The sequence below is a fragment of the Oryzias latipes genome, chromosome 9 (assembly GCF_053564925.1).
Source record: "Oryzias latipes strain Hd-rR chromosome 9, Olatipes_Hd-rR_3.1".
Classification (NCBI taxonomy): domain Eukaryota; kingdom Metazoa; phylum Chordata; class Actinopteri; order Beloniformes; family Adrianichthyidae; genus Oryzias; species Oryzias latipes.
In genome coordinates, this window is record NC_136245.1 from 5,035,048 (window position 1) to 5,052,951 (window position 17,904).

Genomic DNA, 17,904 nt, shown 5'->3' on the forward strand with positions numbered 1-17,904 from the left:
AACTGCGTAATTTTCAACCAACCAAAATTTTTGAACAGCTCAAATCTGAATTCACAGAAAAATCCATCGGCCGAAACCCTTGACGGACATCTGCACATGTCAATCAAAGACGAATTCAAGAAACACTTATGAATTACGTGTATCATGCATATATCACACAAGACTAAAATACATGGAAAATGCCATGCCATCAATCATTTCTCCTCTATGATCAATATTCAAACGGTTGTCACTTCCATGAATTAAAAAGGATGCCATGCATACATCACTACCACATCTGAGTCCCTGATTGGTCCAAGTGTGACCTGGTTTGACTGTCAACGCGCGTTGAACGGCCGTGCATTCAGTACGTAGAGCCAACAAACGGTTAAAGAAACTTGTGTAGCAAGACATGAACGTGAGAGTTTTGAATGTGGCAGCCTGAATAGTACTTTTGATGCGCGTTTACATAAACTTTTAACTGGAAGCAGCCTCTTAAGCGTTTGGCCAAGAGTGGTGTGAGTGTACCCTAAGGAGAAATTAACCCCTGTGCTATCCTTGGCACTTTAACATTGGGAGTTGGGTCATCTAGACCCACTAGACAGTGCTCTGAACCTTTTTTCTTCAATGATTTGTGATCTTCACTGGTGTCCATGGATGACATGAAATCTTTCCACCTTTATCCACCTTTGTCATGGTAGGGAGAACACGTCAATGGAAGGGTGGGTCATCTAAGATAGCACAAGGGTTAAAAAACTTATCATCACATTTCTTTGGTACCAGATTGTTAGTTTCTGGTCAACTTTTCTCTCTTGTCCATGTCTAAACAAAGTTTTTTTTTATATCATCGAGATGAGAAAGGCTAAGCGGTCTTTTCTTCTAGATCTTTACGGCACACAGTACAGCTAATTTCAAATTGTCCTAAACTTCACAGAGAAAGATTTGCCAGAAAAATAACATCCACATCCTGCAATGCCATTACATGCTAACCGGATAAAACAGATATAAAAGCTGCTGGGATGCTTTCAAATAGAAACCAGTAACTTGTTATTAAATTAAGTAAATTTGATGGATTCCTGAATTAAATTCATATTTTGTATTACTGGGAGTTAAGTTTACAGAGACACAAAGGTCTGATAAGGTGATAAGGTTTTTCTTGGAACTATGGATGGATGGATGGATGGATGGATGGATGGATGGATGGATGGATGGATGGATGGATGGATGGATGGATGGATGGATGGATGGAGGGATGGAGGGAGGGACGGACGGATGGATGGATGAATGGATCCAATTTCATAAAATTTGAGTACAAAAAGTGCTGCAGATGCACAGTAATATTGCCATATCTAAGTAATAACTGTGTAAACAGCATCATTGGTGGTAGTGCGGTCTGTCAACATGCTTGTTTCTGTAAATGTACCACCTTTGGATTGCTGTGTGGGCTGTATATTAGACAGGTGTGAACCTCATATGTTGACCTAAACTGACAGCATGTCTCGTAGGATGAAAGGTTCCTATTTGTGGTAACAGTAAAGACACAGAAGGTGGTATATGATTATAAAAGATTACAGCGGGGCACTGGGCCCGCCACAGTGTCATACTTGGGTTGGGCTGCAGCAAGATCTCAGTCTGCCTGAGGATCTTCTCTGTCCAGTGTTTGGTGCAGTCCGCCCGGACCGTTAGGTTCTCAAAGTCCTGGTCCAGGTTGGTCTTCTCCGACTGCCACAGCTTCTCCTCAGTGAACTGAGAACGCACACACAAAGATCACACTCACTGATCGCATTCAAAGATTAAACACAAGACTTAAACACAACAACCACACTAATGGATCACAATCACAGATTTCACACAAGCATCACACTTACAAATCAAAGATCACACTCAAGGATGGTGGTACACAAGCATGGATCAGAAGAAAGGATAGCACAGACACAGGTCATACACAAGTATCACACTCATGGATCACACAAGGAAAACGATCACGGAATCCACACAGCGATGAAAAAGTCGGGTCACACTTGTGGATCACACTCGAGGTTCGCACACCTGTCTGCTTAAAATATCGTATGTAATCTACAAGTTTCTGAAAGTCTATTTTGACTCCAAGGCTATTAGTGAAAGTTTTGAGGCCCGTTTATGCGAACAGTTGGATGTGAACCGTGAACGCAACAGCTCCGGCTGGCGTACAACATACGACTGTCTTTGTCAGGACGCGCGCTGAGCAAACTGTCTGCTGCGCTGTGTCTATAATGAAATTGAAAAGGTGCTGAGTCAGGCGGGGGAACCACCACAGCAGCATCTGGCGCACTGAAAAGATTCGTGATGTAGAATAAAACGAGCGTCACCTGAACGGCGCGGGTGAGGAAGAGTCCAGCCTCGGTGGCCAGCCTCTTCACGTTAAAGTCCATAGCGTCTGACGAGCCCTGATACAGATGAGAGGGAGCAGCAGGACAAAACAAAACACAAATTTAAAAAAAAAAACACATAACATGGAACAGCGAGAGAGTCACGTGACCGGCACGGACGTGGCCCCTCCCTGGTAGGTCATAAACGTCATCCTCCAAAATGTGAAACAAACAAAAAACACTGAATGTCTGGAAAACACGTCTATTTCTAATATTTCTTTAAATTACCTTTTGATTATCGAGAACATCATTTATTGGTCGTCTGCAGGCTACGGTTTAATAGGAAAATGTATTGAAATACCGGTATTTTTTTATATTTGTGTCAACATTTAAACCATTTTTTTATGTAAATGCTCTATGTCTAAATTTACCCCCTTTAATTAAATGTATTTTTCTGTAAGCCTAAAAATACGCGCAGCTCCCGTGTTTTGTTTTTAAAATGGACACATTTCATGTTCATTTTCAGATCCGTAGATGTCTAATCAGGAAACTTCGTCTGCTTTGATACCAGGTGTTTGTGAGAAAATGCTGCTGTTTGTAATGACCTTATTTACACAATATGAAGGTTTGAAAAGAGTGGTCGTTGCACCCGTTTGTCAGTGTAACAGGTAAATAAACGTACTTTTTGTCTTGTCCCTGAACGCACCAACGTGGTCGCTGGTGACGTAGGCACGCACGTTAAGATCAGAGCTTGCTTCCATGTTATCTGCAAAAATGACAACTTTTGTGGTTCTGTTTGGGTGAGTTAAACTTTAGTTACCGTGGACTTGGTTAGTTGCAGCAACTAGTTAGATTAGCCGGTAAGGTTTACTCGCGTCAGAGTAAACTGCGTCACTTTCGGCGCGCTAGTTACTGACTTTAGTTAGTTAGCTTCGTTAGCTTATTATAATTATAATTGCTGCACATGAATTTCACTTTACTGACCACCGTTTTTCCGTTTTGTTTTTTAGTGTTCGTGATTTCAGTTTTGTTCCGTGTTGATTGTATGTTAAATTTGCACTGCGCTTTATTTGCCTTTTTTATTTTGTTGTTTCTGTGTGTTGATTTTAGTGTATTCTGTTACTTTTATTTCAAAGTTATGTATTGTTAATTTGCGTGCTTATGTGGCAGCAGAGCAGCGTGATGCGCGTCAGGTGGCCATGGCGTGGAAGTCGAGGACCCGCAGTCTGCAGGTGTTTGACACGCAGCTGAGCGCGGACTCGGTGGAGTGGTGTCCTGTCGCTCAGAGCCATGACGTCCTGGTGTGTGGGACGTACCAACTACAGAAAGGGGTAAAGGTCAGGATGGAATAAACCAACGACGCAGGAAAGTTTAGGGGAGGAACCTGAAGACATCAGAAACCACCAGATCGAAACCTCTGCTTGGACAACAACCTAAAATAGAACAAAAATAATGTCGGAACCTCAACAACGAAGTTTTATTTTGAAGCAGCTCCAATGAGAACCTGAAAAAAGTTTGGTAGAGGATGGAAAAAAACACTGAATTGGATTGGCAGTGTGTGGCATGGAGATGAAAGGCCTTTCCTGTTTATTCAGGTCATTTCAGGTCAATAATATTTTTAAAGTAGTAGTCTTATTTCTGAATGGATTTTGTGAGTGAAGTCTTTGCATAAAGTTTGGAATTTTGGGGTTTTTGTATAATTAGATCTGTGTGGATGAAATTTCCCTCAGTATGAGAACTATATTGAATAAAAAACACAAAAATCTTTACGTTCATAGAGAAATGCATAATATGAAGATTATCCAGTTTGCTTTTGTGGGCTCTTGGTTTTCTAACTGTTGCTGCTGATCATTTTTCATCTTGTACTGCAGGAAGGGGAGGGGGATGCACCCCCCAGCCGAACTGGCCGCTTGTACCTGTTTGAGTTTAATGGCGGTGGATCGATTGGCCCCCCTCTCACTGAGCTGCAGCGCATGGACACTGCAGCGGTCCTGGATTTGAAATGGTGAGTGGCGAGTGACTGCCGTCTCACGTTTCCTGCGTGTTCACTTCCCTGCGTCCTCAGGTGCCACGTGCCCGTGTCCGGACGGCCCGTGCTGGGAATGGCAGCCGCCACCGGCCAGCTGCAGCTCTACGCTCTGTGGGAGAGTCCGGTGAGAAGGCATGGTCGGATCAGACGGCCTGTGTGTGTTTGTGTGTTTATGTATGTGTGTTTTCTATAGGTGGGCCAGCGCAGCCTGCAGCCTCTGAGCAGCACTGAGGTCGGGGCAGAGCGGCTGCTCCTGTCTCTGGACTGGTCCACTGGAAGAATGGACGGGTACTGGAAGCTTCAGGTGCTGCTGGGTCCACATTTACTGACAGTCCCCTGTGAAACCGTGTTCAAACTTGTGTCGGCAGCAATGACCTGCGTGTGGCCTGCAGTGACTCTGCGGGCTGCGTGGGCGTGTTCTCCTTTGCTGAAGGCGCTCTAACGCCACTGTCCCAGTGGAAAGCCCATGACTTTGAGGCCTGGATCACAGCCTTCTCCTACTGGGACACACAGCTGATCTTTTCTGGTACACACACACACACACACATATAAAACATGCAGACTTGAACAGTGCATTTCAAATTACTATTATGCAAATGATATTTTTTCCATGATTTTTCTAAATACGCACTGTAATTTCCAAGTCACTAACCCTTTTGGAGTAAATATTAAATGTTACTAAGCAAACCTCCTAAAGTAAGAACCTTCAAATGCACTCCTGCACATCATTATGCACGACAGAGTTACACAACATTTGATAGATTCTAAAGAACTGAAAACGTTTATTTGTCGAATTTGCTGCATTAGGAGGCCATGTTTACTGAAATCAAAAGCTTTTCCTATTAAAAACATAATTTGGAAGCAGCTTCACAGGTTCTTGCATCCAGTTTCTGCTTGTAGTTCTTTGCAGGATGTCAGAATAGCCTCCCAGAGCTGCTGTCTGGATGTGAACTCCCTCCCACCCTCATAGATATTTTGCTTGAGGATGCTCCATAGGTGTTGAGGTCAGGGGAGGATGGGGGGCCCACTCCATCAGCTTATCTCCTTTTATGCCTATAACAGCCAATGATGCAGAGCTACTCTTTGCAGCATGAAATGGTGCATTGTCATGCTTGAAGATTATGGACAGTATGGTGGGTTTTTGGACCACAGAAGAAAGTGGTCAATCAGAAACTCCACATACATTTTAGGGATCATTTTTGCACCTTCAGGGACCCTAGAGGGGCCGACCGGCCACCTCCTTGCTGACTTTGCAACCTTGTTGGGATCTGGTGGCCATCCACCAACCACCCATTACTCCATCCATCTGGACCATCCAGGGTTACACGACACTCATCAGCGAACAAGACTGTTGTAATGGTATTTGATCAGCTTAATCCGATGTATTTGTCTGGCAGAAACCTCCTTCATTCTGCTTTCCTCTTCACCAACCGGTGTGTGCTCTGAATCAGCCACAGGTCTCTTAATGGTACGATGATCTCGCTTAAGTTTTCGTGACATATCCAAGGTTTTCATAGCTTTTCTAAGGCATTTAACTGTTTCATGCTTTTCAACAGAAGAGATCCTTTTTCTTTCCCATATTGCTTACAAATGTTGGTCTGCTTCACAATGTGGAACGTTCTTGTTTCGTAGTTTTTCCTTTTGAATTGAACTCACCTGGTTATCACAGGTGTCTGAGGTTGATGTCAGTGATCCAAAGAGACCCAAGACCCAATATCAGCCACAAGTTTAATTGGAAAAACAAAGAATTTTTTGTTTTTGACACTTAAATATAATTTGCATAATACTTTGGAATGCACTGTCCATGCAGGCCCATCAATGGCGGGAGAATCGAACTAAGATTTGTCTATCAGGATTAACCTGCCCAGAAGCATTCATTCAGATCGACCACTCCCGGGTGGAAAATTTGTGTGGTGAAACCATTGACTGTATGTGAGACCTGGACTGGGCGAGCGTGAGCGTCCTTGGAGCCAGACAAGCGGCTTATTAACACTTTATCCGGCATTTCTAAGATCATTTTTTTAATAGTTTGTGAATGCATTCTACTGAGCTTGTTAACAGCTTTCTAAGATCGTTAAGGAATCTTATCCTAAAGTGTTGCCACGAAAATATACATATTAAAAAAATTGAAGATGGGTGTATAAAATTAAATATTTTCTATACAAAATCAAACAAATGCTATATAAGTCAGACATTCGCTTCCAAAATCCAACATGTTGTTTGAAAGGCGGTATTTGCTACTGATGACATGATAAGTCATGTTCTGCTGTTAGTAACACCTGTAACGGATCATATCAGGCAGTTTAGACTTTTTTTTTCCTCGGTCCTGCATCACCCGAGTGTTTCCTGTCCAGGTGGGGACGACTGCAAGCTGAAAGGCTGGGACCTTCGGGCTGGCCCTTCCAGCCCCGCTTTCACCAGTAAAAGGTAGTAGCTGTGTGTGTGTGTGTGTGTGCGTGTGTGTTGATGCTGAAGCTCATTGATTCATTTATTTCAAGCAGTTTAAAAAGAAAACAAGGGGGGAAAAAAAGACAATAAAAAATAGATATTTAGGATATTGATGTATTCATTGATTACAAAATAAAACTGATATCTTCATCATTATTGCTCTTAATCATAAATAGCCATATTTGCACTTATATGTACTGTACACGCAATCCATTTACACACACAACACACTGAGTCCATTTAACATGAGGGTTGTCAAATACAGTTTAATTGCCTAAATAGGAAGAAACGGTTATTTACTTCCACCTCTATTATGTTTGACCAAACTTTATTCTGATAGTTGTCACAATCTGGTTCTTAACATTTGATGAAAGTCGGTAATTCAGTCTTTGCAGATTTTATTGATTGTGTTCTAAACATCTTATTACATAACTGCAGCACCAGAAGTCTTTATTGGACATCACATCATGAAGCAAAATGGTACGCCTATTGATTATGATCAAAAGATTTGACAGTATTGCAGAAATCCTCATTATAAATCGTCATGTAACAAAAAAGGACTTGTATTGTCCGAAAATCCTTACACAGTTTTATTAATAAACATCACGCATGAAAAATGACTGATTAATGATCTTTAGAAAGCATTGTTAAACCCTTCATCTCTGTATTTAAGATGACAGAACCATTAAAGGAAACAGAGAAAAAACTGAATTGGGTTTTTCCTCAATCTATGAGAATCTTAGCCCTGACTGAAACCTGTCTGTTTGTCTCTGAAGCGTCTTTTTCAGCATGAAGGGTCATAATGAACCAATCAAATGAAAGACCCACTCTGATGATATTGTGTTTTTGTTGTGTTTAACATGTTCTTGTTTCTGATGATAGAGGACACATGAAGAAATGCAAGCGTATTATTGCATTTTGAAGTGTTGTTTTATTCTAATTGTTTTAAATCAGATGCGGATGAAGAAACGCTGTTGGGGAAAAAGATCGGATTTGGGTCTAGAAAACATGGTGGGCGGAACACGAGCTCGCCGCTCCGCTCCGTTCTGATGCCTTCACTGTCAGACAAATGGATCCATGAACGCCTTTGTTTTCCTCGTCTGAAATGGATCTAAACTGTACAGCTGGATGGATCCAACACTGCTCACCAATGTTGTTGCACCGCTGATGTTAGCTTATGGCCGTAAGCTAGTGGGATAGGGTGTAGCAAATGGATGACAGGAAGTGAATTGACAGAGGTGAATCATTGATGAACTCCTGCTGCGCTGCAGAAACTATGAAAACTAGAAAACAACACAAGATTTTTGGTTTTATTTCATAATAAAAAGACTGAGAACACAATAGATGGAAAGTAGATGGAGTGGGACTTAAATGACGACATGTATTTTGAGTCAGGATTAAAAACTTCTTTCCAAAACATTAGTGCGGGCCAGAGCAGGTTAACATAGTGTTGTGATTTACCCCTTTGTACCTTCTAAATGTGTGTTTCTGCATCTTTGATGTACGATCAAATATCACCAATGCTGTTTGGGGCAGATGTCTCAGTAAGGAGGCTCAGAGCTGTCCTTCCTACCTTCTCTACCTGTGTGCGTGTCTCATTCCTAACCTGGATGAGGTTTTCTCAGGCGTCCTGCTTGGACGTGCAGCTGAAAAGGCTGAGCTCCTCAGACCGATCAAAGCCTTAGTGTGTTCTGCTGTGCAGCACCAGTGTGGTTTGTGACAAACGTCTTCTTTCTGTTGAAGGCACTCGATGGGGGTGTGCAGCGTGCACAGCAGCGCGCACAGAGAGCACGTGGTGGCCACGGGCAGGTTCGTACCTCACAGCCGCCCTTTTCAGGCAAGTCCTCCCTCAGCTGACCGATCTGATCTCCCGCCTCTGCAGCTACGACGAGCACGTTCTGCTGTGGGACAGCAGAAACATGCGGCGACCCCTCAGCGACACCCCCATGGGTGGGGGCGTGTGGAGGCTGAAATGGCATCCAACCCACGAGCACCTCCTGCTGGCAGCCTGCATGCATAACGACTTCCACATTCTACACTGCAAGCAAGCCTTCGGTAGGTGGAGGGATGACCTCAATCAAACATTCTTGTTGTTTTCCTGACCTTAGATCAAAGGTCATGCAAATCCCAAGGTCAGGCTGCTTTAAAGGACAGAAAAAATACTGATATTTGAATCCGACAAGTACATGAACATTAGAGATGTGCGATGATGTCAGTACAATATTGGTATTTTCAGATTGTTATCGAAAACATTAACTGTTGCATATTGGCACAAAATTAAAGTTGTGTCGATGTATTCTAACCAAACAGCCTGAGTGACCCTGAACGCATCAGCATTCCTGCAACAGACAGCAAACATGTTACCAGTTAATTCATCTGCCCCTCTGGCTGTTTTTACACACTAACACAGGCTGACCTTAGCATTAGCTCACATTCACGCCGCTTTTTCTTCATTCGCCTTAGCTATTGTTCCCATTGACTGTATGGGAGAACTGGACTGAGTGAGTGTGACAACATCCATAGACACGCAGCCACTACGTACATATTCCACGTACGAAACTTCGGTCTTGTGTGATACGTGCGTGACTCGCGCAACTCATCAGTGTTTCTCGCTTTGGACAGTCGTCGATGTGAGCAGAAGACAGTCGGGGTTTCGGCCGATGAGTCTTTATGTGAATTCAAGTTTGAGATGTTTAAAATTTACGGTCGGTTGACAATTATGCAGTTCAAGTGTATTTAACATAGTTTATACACGATTATTACATAAATCGTACGCATATGTGAAGGATTTTTGCAAATTTGCAGCTTTCCACAATCGTTCCACGTATGTCTAATGGGCTTTTCACTCATGTCCCACCGTTGTAGAACTTTTATATATCGCATACATGGCGCACGTCACGCTGATATGATGTAATTGATGCATGAATTTTGGGCCGGATTTAGCTTTTACATTAGTAAACCTGTTCTTTGCGTGGTTTATTCACACGTCTTCCGTGGTTTTAAAGTGGTTCATTCGTGATACATCTGTGAAAATTACACATAAAGACCACAACGTTTCTCCCTTTTTCCACGGATGTTCACATATGACGAATTTTCCTCCGTGCAACATGGGTGAAATGACGCCATGTTTTGCAATATAGCCGCCGCCATGTTGGCGCCAGATGTCATTCAGGAGTGAGTTGGTCTTAAACCGTTTCCATGGCAACCACTCTTGCCAATCAGGAGTGAGCTTGGGGCAAGTCCACACCCCTACCACTTGAAAGTGGTCGAACGTTTCAGACGTTTTATCTGATTGGTCAGTTTATAACTTAAATAACTTGCAATAAAGTAAAAATATGAGAAAAAAAATGAGGATTATCATGTTAAAAAAATGGTAGTAGACGTCTTTGGGAGTTTGGCTTTTTGGGACCAGCGGGTACTTCCTGTTTGGAACGCCAGGGGGGAGGAGTCACTTAGTCCAATTCTCACATAAATTCAATTGTCGCTCCTTCACCAGCCATTTAAAAGAAAATACAAACTGGATTAGACTGTAAAAAGTACCAGGTTCTTAAACAACATAAAGCTGAGGTTAAAAAAAAAAAGGTTTTGTGGTCACTTAACCTCGATTTGTTTTCCTTTTTCTCTTCTTTCATCAACTTAGAGGAATTTAGGAATCTTTAGCTTTAAGAGGATTAAACTTTGTTTATTTGTGACTTATTTAGATTTGAGTAAATTCCAAAGTGAAACATGGTGTTTGTTGAATGGAGGATCTGAGAAGAAACTTCATGTAATGGATAAACAGAAACGTGATAAAAGCAAAACCTGAAACGTGGGACGAGAAATTAAGACGAGAAGTCAAACAAAATGAGGACTAATTTACTCAAACAATAATTGCTATGGATAATCGACAACTGGATAGAAACACACCAAAATGTAACCGAACATAAGAAGACAACCGGGCCAAATTAAAAAAATAAAACTCCGATTGGACTGAACATCAGTAAACCCATGACTTTGCATTCAAAGCAAAGGTCGTCCGGGGTGACTGTGGATCCTTACAAAGTCTTAAATCAAACATAAATAAAATAAGGGCTTATTAAGCAAGAAATTGTCTTCAATTCTGGGGTATGGGTCTTGAAACTTGAAACTTTTCTCAACAATGCAATGTTGACTTCCTGTCATTAAAAAAAAAAAAAAAAACCTTTCCAGGCTGCGTCGTGCCAAAAGGCCGTGAACGGGTCATAAGTCGTTAAATCTCGGCCAGCTAGTTGGCTCAAGTTTACCGGTGTGGAAAAATGCGAAAGTACAAATTCATAAAGCAATTATTTGAAAGTGGTGGTTAAAATGGGTTAGTGGAAATCTTTTTGAGGCAACCTTTACGCTTTGCCAAAAGACATAGAAATTTGGCACAATGGAGATCATGACGATCAAATCGCAGGTGTGAGGCAAGAAACGTCCAGCTTTGTTTCATTTTCTTTGTACATACGTTCTTAAATTAGATTTTAAGGTTTTTTTAAAAAGCCCTTAATTTGAACTTCTGTAGATCTGGAGACACTCTGTCATCGGGTCTGAGATCAAAGCCTCACCGTATTTCTGTTTGTTGATCAGAGGGGGATGAAGGAGCGTGTCCCGTTGTCGCCTCCTACATTCTCCACAACTCCTTGGCTTATGGAGCGGACTGGTCCAGGGTGTCCCCGGAGGGGCCCGCCTCCTGCTCTCCCGCCAGCACAGCCCCTGAGGAAAGGCCCGCAGAGGGCGGGGGGCACCTGAGGATCCAGTATGAGTCTCCCACCGCCAGCTTTGACACGTCTCTGGAGGACGATTCAGGACGATACATCCCAGAGGGGATCGCTGCGCCCGTCGCCACCCCCACTGCAGGTCCGGCGTTCAACACGGAGGACGCCGCTTCTGTGTCGTGCCTGCTGGCCAGCTGCTCCTTCTACGACCACGTGCTTCACGTGTGGCGCTGGGATTGGACTCCAGAGCGGAGCAGCCAGGAACCAGACCCAGACTGACCCGTAACCACAGAGACACGATCGGTCCACACCAGAATGGAAGAAAAGCAGGTGCAGTGAGGAAGGTCTCCTTTTCTTCCGCTGAATGGTGACTCTTACATTCTAAAAACCCCTCAGTAAACGTTTGGGTTAGTCTACTCTCTGAACTCCTTTGTTTTGTAGCATCAACACAAAATCACCAGCTTCACTTTTGTACAACCCAGTGTGTAGACCAGCCCAGAATGAGCAGACAGAATGATGGTGACCCGTCCTCCACCAGAACCTTTTCAAGAAGGAAACTTAAGCTGATGGCGCTTTAGCTTCTGAACATGAACATCTAATTGGGATAAGATCAACCAAGTCTGACTGAAGTCTTGACATGTGCTCTATTCTCTTCTGTGGGCGGCACAGAGGCTGGCGCTTTCGCCTCACTGGAAATTTGTCTTTATTAAATCAGCAAAGAGTTGATGCCGATTTTGAACCAATGCAGGTAAACATTTGCATTCAAGCCTTTCTGCAAACACTTCCGTGTTTGGAGTCTGGACTGAAAAATAGCTTCAGACACAAAGAGCAGTCAGTCATCTTTATTTCAGCAAACAACTGTGGTTTTTGTAAAATGTTCTGTATTAACGGGACATGTGAAAGCAAAAGCAGAAGGTCAGTTTGTTCATTTGACATAAACCAGCTCTCAGAACAGAGTTGGTTCCCTCTGCAGGAGCTGTGCACAGGAGGAAGCCGCTAGCGCACAAAGTTCTTAGGATACAGCTTGATGAGCTTCCCTTTCTGTGTGGGCTCAAAGCCATACTTCTGCAGCTGCTCTGGGTTGAAGGAGCCTTCTTCAAAGTCTTTCCTGATCTGAGGAGCAACAGCGTCATCAAATAAACTCTGCGCTGTGACCGGAGGCTCAGTTCCCTCCGAGGAGCGATACGACACGTACGGCCTGAGCTTGAAGCCTTCCAAACTGGGCACCACAAACTCTGGTATCATGGCCCGCACCGCCACAAACTTCCCGCTGGAGAGCCGCAGTCCCGCAGGCCGTGCGCCCCTCCCTTTGTTGTGGGTCCTGGATCCACGCTTGCTGGTGAACTCGGACATCCTGTCCGCACCTCGAACCAGACCTCTGATGAGTGTGGATAACACCCCCATGAGGACAGCAGGTCTGCTGCTGGCAGAGGGACATGAACAGGAGCTCTTCAGACATGGGACCACATCACAGTCACAACCACAGCATCATTAATGAACCGGGTCACATAGTCTGATCCTAAATCTCTATTTTTCTTCCAGTGGTGCCGCAAAATACATAATCTGACGTCCTCTATGAAATGCTGATTACTTCAAAAATAATTTAGAGCAGTTAGTTTCAGAGTCACTGAAGGCCAGGGTTAGATGAGGACAGGAAGCATCTTCCGAAGCGATCAGTCTTACGGTGGATCTAAAGGACCTTCTGGCTGTGAACATCCTAAAAAGACCCACTCCAAGAAAACGGTGATTTTTGGTCGTTTTAAAATGTTCTTGTAACATTTTTCTGATGATCGGACATGTATAAAGAAATTTAAACTTGAAATTGCATTTCGTTTTCCTCAAATCGTTGCGAATCCGGTGCAATTTATTACTGTAAAACTGTCAACAACTTTGAGCTTAAAACAGTTTGAGTTTTCATCTGCTGTTCCTATATTTGATGGATTTTGTCTTTTCCTTCTTTGGTCAATCGACTGCAGATCCGATCCAGCCTTCATTTTAAATTGTTCAGCTTCTTTCAGTCACTGTCTTCTAATGCTACTACCTCAACAGATAAGACTTCATTGTATGTGACAAACTTAAAGAAGACATGGTTAATCTTGCTCCAATTGTGGAAGAACTCCAGTTTCCTCATAATGAAGTACAGTCTGCTTCATCATCCTCGTGTAAAGCAGACTGTACTTAATGATGCTTTATCCCCATTTGTTGTCTCTGCTTTCATGTCTTATGTCCAGGTTAACATGGAGGTGATTTTCCTTCACTTCTTCAGATGAACACAGTTCTACAACTCCACAAAGTTGTCCTTTGTTTCGATACATTCAGTTTGTTCATGCATCAAATATAAAAAAGGATTCATTAATTCTCAGTACCAGGTCTCTGATTTAATCTGTGACATGGCCAGTAACCGTAAAGTTATCTATATCATTATCATCTGATTTATTGGACGAGAAAGATGTGAATGCAAATACTTTAACATTTTTTACGTCTGGGTAGGTTTAAAAAGAAATTGTGGTGTAGTCACAGGCTGAGTGAAACACCAAACGGGTATTTAACAGAAACAAAGTTAGTGTCATACTAACTTTACACGCTTTATCCTGCAAAAACATTCAATCACGTGTGGCAGGTGAAGTCTGAGACAGCTCTGACCCCCCAGGTGTTCCTGTTAAATAATCGATGAATGAAAAGCAGGTTTAAAAAAACAACTAGATTATTAATGTCAAGTAGAAGATGTCAAGATTACTGCAGTTGTGAGATTACTGTTATCATCTGAACAGCATAATAGACATCATCAGAGTTAGTTGCTAACTACTAAACTAGCCAAAACAAACCACAGCTACTAGCTTACTCCTCTTCCGTCTCGTTAGCTGCAGACAAACACGGTGCTCGACGAGCTCCAAAGTGTATTTTTCTAACATGAAGCGGGATTCAAAGCGGCTAGAATGTTAAAAGACCTTTTCTCACCTTGAACACACTGGTTAGCTGCTTCCAGACCGCTCTAGCAAGCGTGCCTCACCATCCAAGGAAAGCCTCTGTGATTGGCCAGAAGTCTTTCCCAACGACCAACCAGAACACGGAATACTGGCTGACAGTTCAGAGGAGCAGCCAAGAAACACCACGTGACAGCGTAAAGCTGCGTTTAATGGCCTGATATCGGACAGTTCATGATTTAAAGTGATTTTGGTGAAATTCGTTTATTAAATTTGATTCGAATATTTATAGTGCATATTCTTCGGTTGTGTTTCACAAAATCATGTAACTATTTTCACAGTTATTTTCAACTATTTTGAACTGACATCAAACCCCAATTATTTATTGTTTTATGACTTCATGTGATTGACTACCAACCGACTAAAATATTTGTTTTATTATTCTGACTTAGAAATATCAAATGAATTTTTATTTTCTTGAGTCCAAAAATTATTCAAAAAGTAAATACTAGAAGGTGATTAAGTGTCTGTTATAGCCAGAACATCCTTAAAGTGGTATGTCATTTTACTGCATGTAAAAGGTGCTGATTGGAAAAGTCTTTTTTCTTCTCCTTTTTGTTGTGGCTCTTAAAACGCTTGTTTTTTGCATTTCTTGGTGTTTTGTATGAGCAAAACTTGGCCATAAAGTTTATTTAGAAGAGAACTATCAGACACAACTCTGCATCTATCCCCACTTGAGACAGGTACTTAAAAGCACTGGATTCTTTGTTCCTGTGGTTGTCTTTCTTCTATTTTTGTTTGTGCATCAGTAAAGAAAATTAAAGACCCACTCCATGAAAATTTTGTTTTTTTTGTGCATTTAACATGTTTTTTGCAGCATTTTTGTAATTTTGGCGAACATGCACAGTACCTTGCAAACCTTGAACTTTTCAACCTTTTGCCACATTTCAGGCAAATAAAGATATAAACCTGTAATTTTTTGTGAAGAACCAACAAGGGGGACACAATCATGAAGTGGAACGAGATTTAATGGATATTTCAAACTTATTTGACAAATTAATAACGTTTAACCTTCCAGTGCAGCAAACTCTCTCCAGATGTGTGAATGTGTGAGTGACTGGGTGAATGGGTCTGTGACTGTAAAGCGCTTTGTCCTTGTAGGAAGAAAGGCGCTATACAAGTATACGCCATTTACCATTTACCAGATGTTCAGTGAGAACCTCTGAATGGTCCCTTGTTGACCTAAAGGAATAATGATGATGAATAGAATCCACCTGGATGTAATCAAGTCTCTGTTTAAATGTACCTGCTCTGTGATGGTCTCAGAGGTCTGTTTAAAGCACAGAGCATCATGAAGAACAAGGAACACACCAGGCAGGTCCGCCATACTCTGTGGTGGAGATGTTTAAAGCCTTATTTGGATGCAAAAAGATTTACCAAGCTTTACTCATCCCAAGGAGCACTGTGCAAGTGATACTATGGAAATAGTGTCAGACCACTGCAAATCTACAAATTCTAAACTTTCAGCTCAAACAAGAAGACTGATCCGAGAATGCAGTGAACTGCAGAGATGAGATGATCTACAGCCGAGGTGGAGGAGTCTGTCCATAGGACAACAATCAGTGATCAGTGCACAAAAGTTAGTCTCTTTACATGTAAATAAATAAATGCTCGAGATATATAAACGGCAAAGACTTTTTGTTTTTTAACCCAACCTTTTTTGTCATAACTTTACGATTTTATTCTCGAGTGAAGTCAAGGATTCCATCTGCGGCTGCGCGTCGAGACTGGGAGTTTTCTCGTCTGCTCAACAGCGCCTCCTGGCGCCGGGGACGGAGACATGCAGCGGGACTCTCGGCCCGTCAGTGCACGGGAGCTCACGCGGAGTCACGTTCAGACACAAAACACGACGTTTCGCGCACGGGGACGTGCACCTCCTCCTTCTGGTCGCGTGCACGTGTGAATGCGCATCCGTGAGCAGAGTTTTCTGCGCGATCTTTGAAGCAGATTCATTCTTTTGGTTTGAACTCAAACTTGGAGAGGAACTTCTCACACGCGCACGCGGCGCGTACCCACACGCACACTTTAAGGACCGTGGTAAGAGACGACTTGTGTATTTGAGCATGCGCGGTCTCCTCATAGCTGTCCGATGATTGCGCGTTTCGTCGTTGTGGCTTTGTTGTTGTGCGTCTGGGGGGTTGTGAGTTTGTTGTTGTGGTGAGTTTGCCCGCGCGGCTGCTGCGGGTCTGATGATCCTCACTCAGCTCCAGCAAAGGTCAGAAGATTTGAATGACGCTCGCAGAGGAAGATCGGGTCCTCATCGGGATCCCTGCAGGTCTTTGGAGAGAGACAGGGGTTCTGGAGGGGGATCTTGTTCCAGGCGTTCTTGGGTTGAACTTTGACCCAGATTTTGTAACGCGCGTGGCTCTTAGCCGTGCGCGTGACTCATGAAAGCCTTCTCGGAAGGGGAAAATCAGATCAATCCTGGTGCAGCGTTTGATTTAAGATCAATGCTGCCTTTTCCAGCTTCTCCTGAAGTACTCAGAACTCCGTTTACTGGCGTTGGACCCAGAAACCCAAACACTCATGCGCAAAAATGAGATATTAATTGTACTGGATGATTGCACAGTTAGAGCCTCAACCCCCTGCTGCAGGGAAACAGGTGGACTTGAGGGACTTTAACCCAAATCCTGCCTGAAGTTCACTTCAATCTGACAGCTTCCATCAAATATCTATAGATCTGGATATGAGACTACAAAGAAGATAAATAGACAAATGTTCCCTCAAATTAATCGTTTGTGTGCACAAATGAGTATTTTGAGGCCACACAAAACTAATTTAAGGGAATACAATTAGTTTTTAATGCAAACAAAATACACAATATAACACAAAATACAATTGTGTGACCCCTACTAGAAACTAGAATATAATTAAAAAAAACTACTTTATACGAACAAAACAGTTTTTTGGAAAATAGAATATAAAAAAAATTGTGCCGATACAATAGTAATTTGGAAATAGAATTTAAAAATGGCGAGCAGCACAAGAGAAATTTGAAGAATAGAATAGAATTTTTAAAAATTGATGGAAATAAGAAAAAAAATTCTAATTTGTTTTTCCACAAAGTCGTAATTTGAGGAATAGAATAGAACTAATAAAGCAGTTGTGTGTATTAATACTAATTTGTGCGCATAAACACTAAATTAAGGACTAGAATTTAAAAAATTGTTTGCACAAAATAAGAATTTGAAAAATAGAAGAGAACTTTTTAAAAAAATGGTAATATGTGTTCACTCGATACTAATTAATAATAATAAAATATAATAATCATTCATGGCCACAAATGATTAATCTCTGGGAACAACAAATGATTTTGTCAGTGTAGAGATCTGAGATGAGCGGAGACTGCAGCACAGCCTGCAGTTACTGGAGCAACAGCAAATAACGGTTACAGTGAGGCT

At 42.3% G+C, this 17,904-nt stretch overlaps 4 protein-coding genes across 34 annotated transcripts in view; 2 read left to right on the top strand and 2 right to left on the bottom strand.

Annotated features, from left to right (window-relative positions):
• Positions 1-2,467, bottom strand: part of LOC101169212 (endophilin-B2) — a 30,255-nt gene extending 27,788 nt beyond the window's left edge. For all 7 annotated transcript variants that reach the window (XM_078952490.1, XM_004072798.5, XM_011479646.4 and 4 more), the window contains exons 1-2: positions 2,328-2,467; positions 1,584-1,725 (exon numbers count right to left, since the gene is read on the bottom strand). In XM_078952490.1, the coding sequence (XP_078808616.1) occupies positions 1,584-1,725; positions 2,328-2,390 (205 nt within the window). In that variant the 5' untranslated portion in view covers positions 2,391-2,467. The remainder of the gene's footprint in view (positions 1-1,583; positions 1,726-2,327) is intronic.
• Positions 1,885-13,884, top strand: dph7 (diphthamide biosynthesis 7). 16 transcript variants are annotated; one of them, XR_013658067.1, is made up of 11 exons: positions 2,854-2,898; positions 3,498-3,658; positions 4,199-4,332; positions 4,393-4,480; positions 4,550-4,644; positions 4,725-4,882; positions 6,711-6,783; positions 8,548-8,613; positions 8,687-8,859; positions 11,392-11,849; positions 11,961-12,427. XR_013658067.1 is itself a non-coding variant. In XM_078952486.1 (10 exons), exons 2-10 carry the CDS (start codon positions 3,527-3,529, stop codon positions 11,796-11,798), a joined length of 1,332 nt encoding a protein of 443 aa, XP_078808612.1. In that variant the 5' UTR covers positions 1,885-2,018; positions 3,501-3,526; the 3' UTR covers positions 11,799-13,884. The 16 variants fall into 16 exon arrangements, 14 of the variants coding, with proteins under 14 accessions (XP_078808612.1, XP_020561932.1, XP_078808611.1 ...); XR_013658066.1 differs by having other exon boundaries at positions 3,498-3,664; positions 11,961-12,243; XM_078952486.1 differs by lacking the exon at positions 2,854-2,898 and adding an exon at positions 1,885-2,018 and having other exon boundaries at positions 3,501-3,664; positions 11,392-13,884.
• mrpl41 (mitochondrial ribosomal protein L41) lies at positions 12,347-12,923 on the bottom strand. The gene has a single exon (XM_004072794.5). It carries the CDS (start codon positions 12,921-12,923, stop codon positions 12,516-12,518), a length of 408 nt encoding a protein of 135 aa, XP_004072842.1. The 3' UTR covers positions 12,347-12,515.
• Positions 13,885-16,277: 2,393 nt separating the features above from the next.
• pnpla7b (patatin-like phospholipase domain containing 7b) overlaps positions 16,278-17,904 on the top strand; it is a 31,397-nt gene continuing 29,770 nt past the window's right edge. For 4 of the 10 annotated variants that reach the window (XR_002290901.2, XR_013658065.1, XM_011479639.3 and 1 more), the window contains exon 1: positions 16,278-16,540. Coding sequence is in view for 1 of the 10 variants with exons in the window: in XM_020706269.2 (XP_020561928.1) it covers positions 16,733-16,778 (46 nt within the window). In the remaining 9 variants the exon portion in view is untranslated. Of the gene's footprint in view, positions 16,541-16,590; positions 16,779-17,904 lie in introns of those variants that run through there. The other 6 variants (XM_011479640.3, XM_078952478.1, XM_011479641.4 and 3 more) reach the window with 4 other exon arrangements.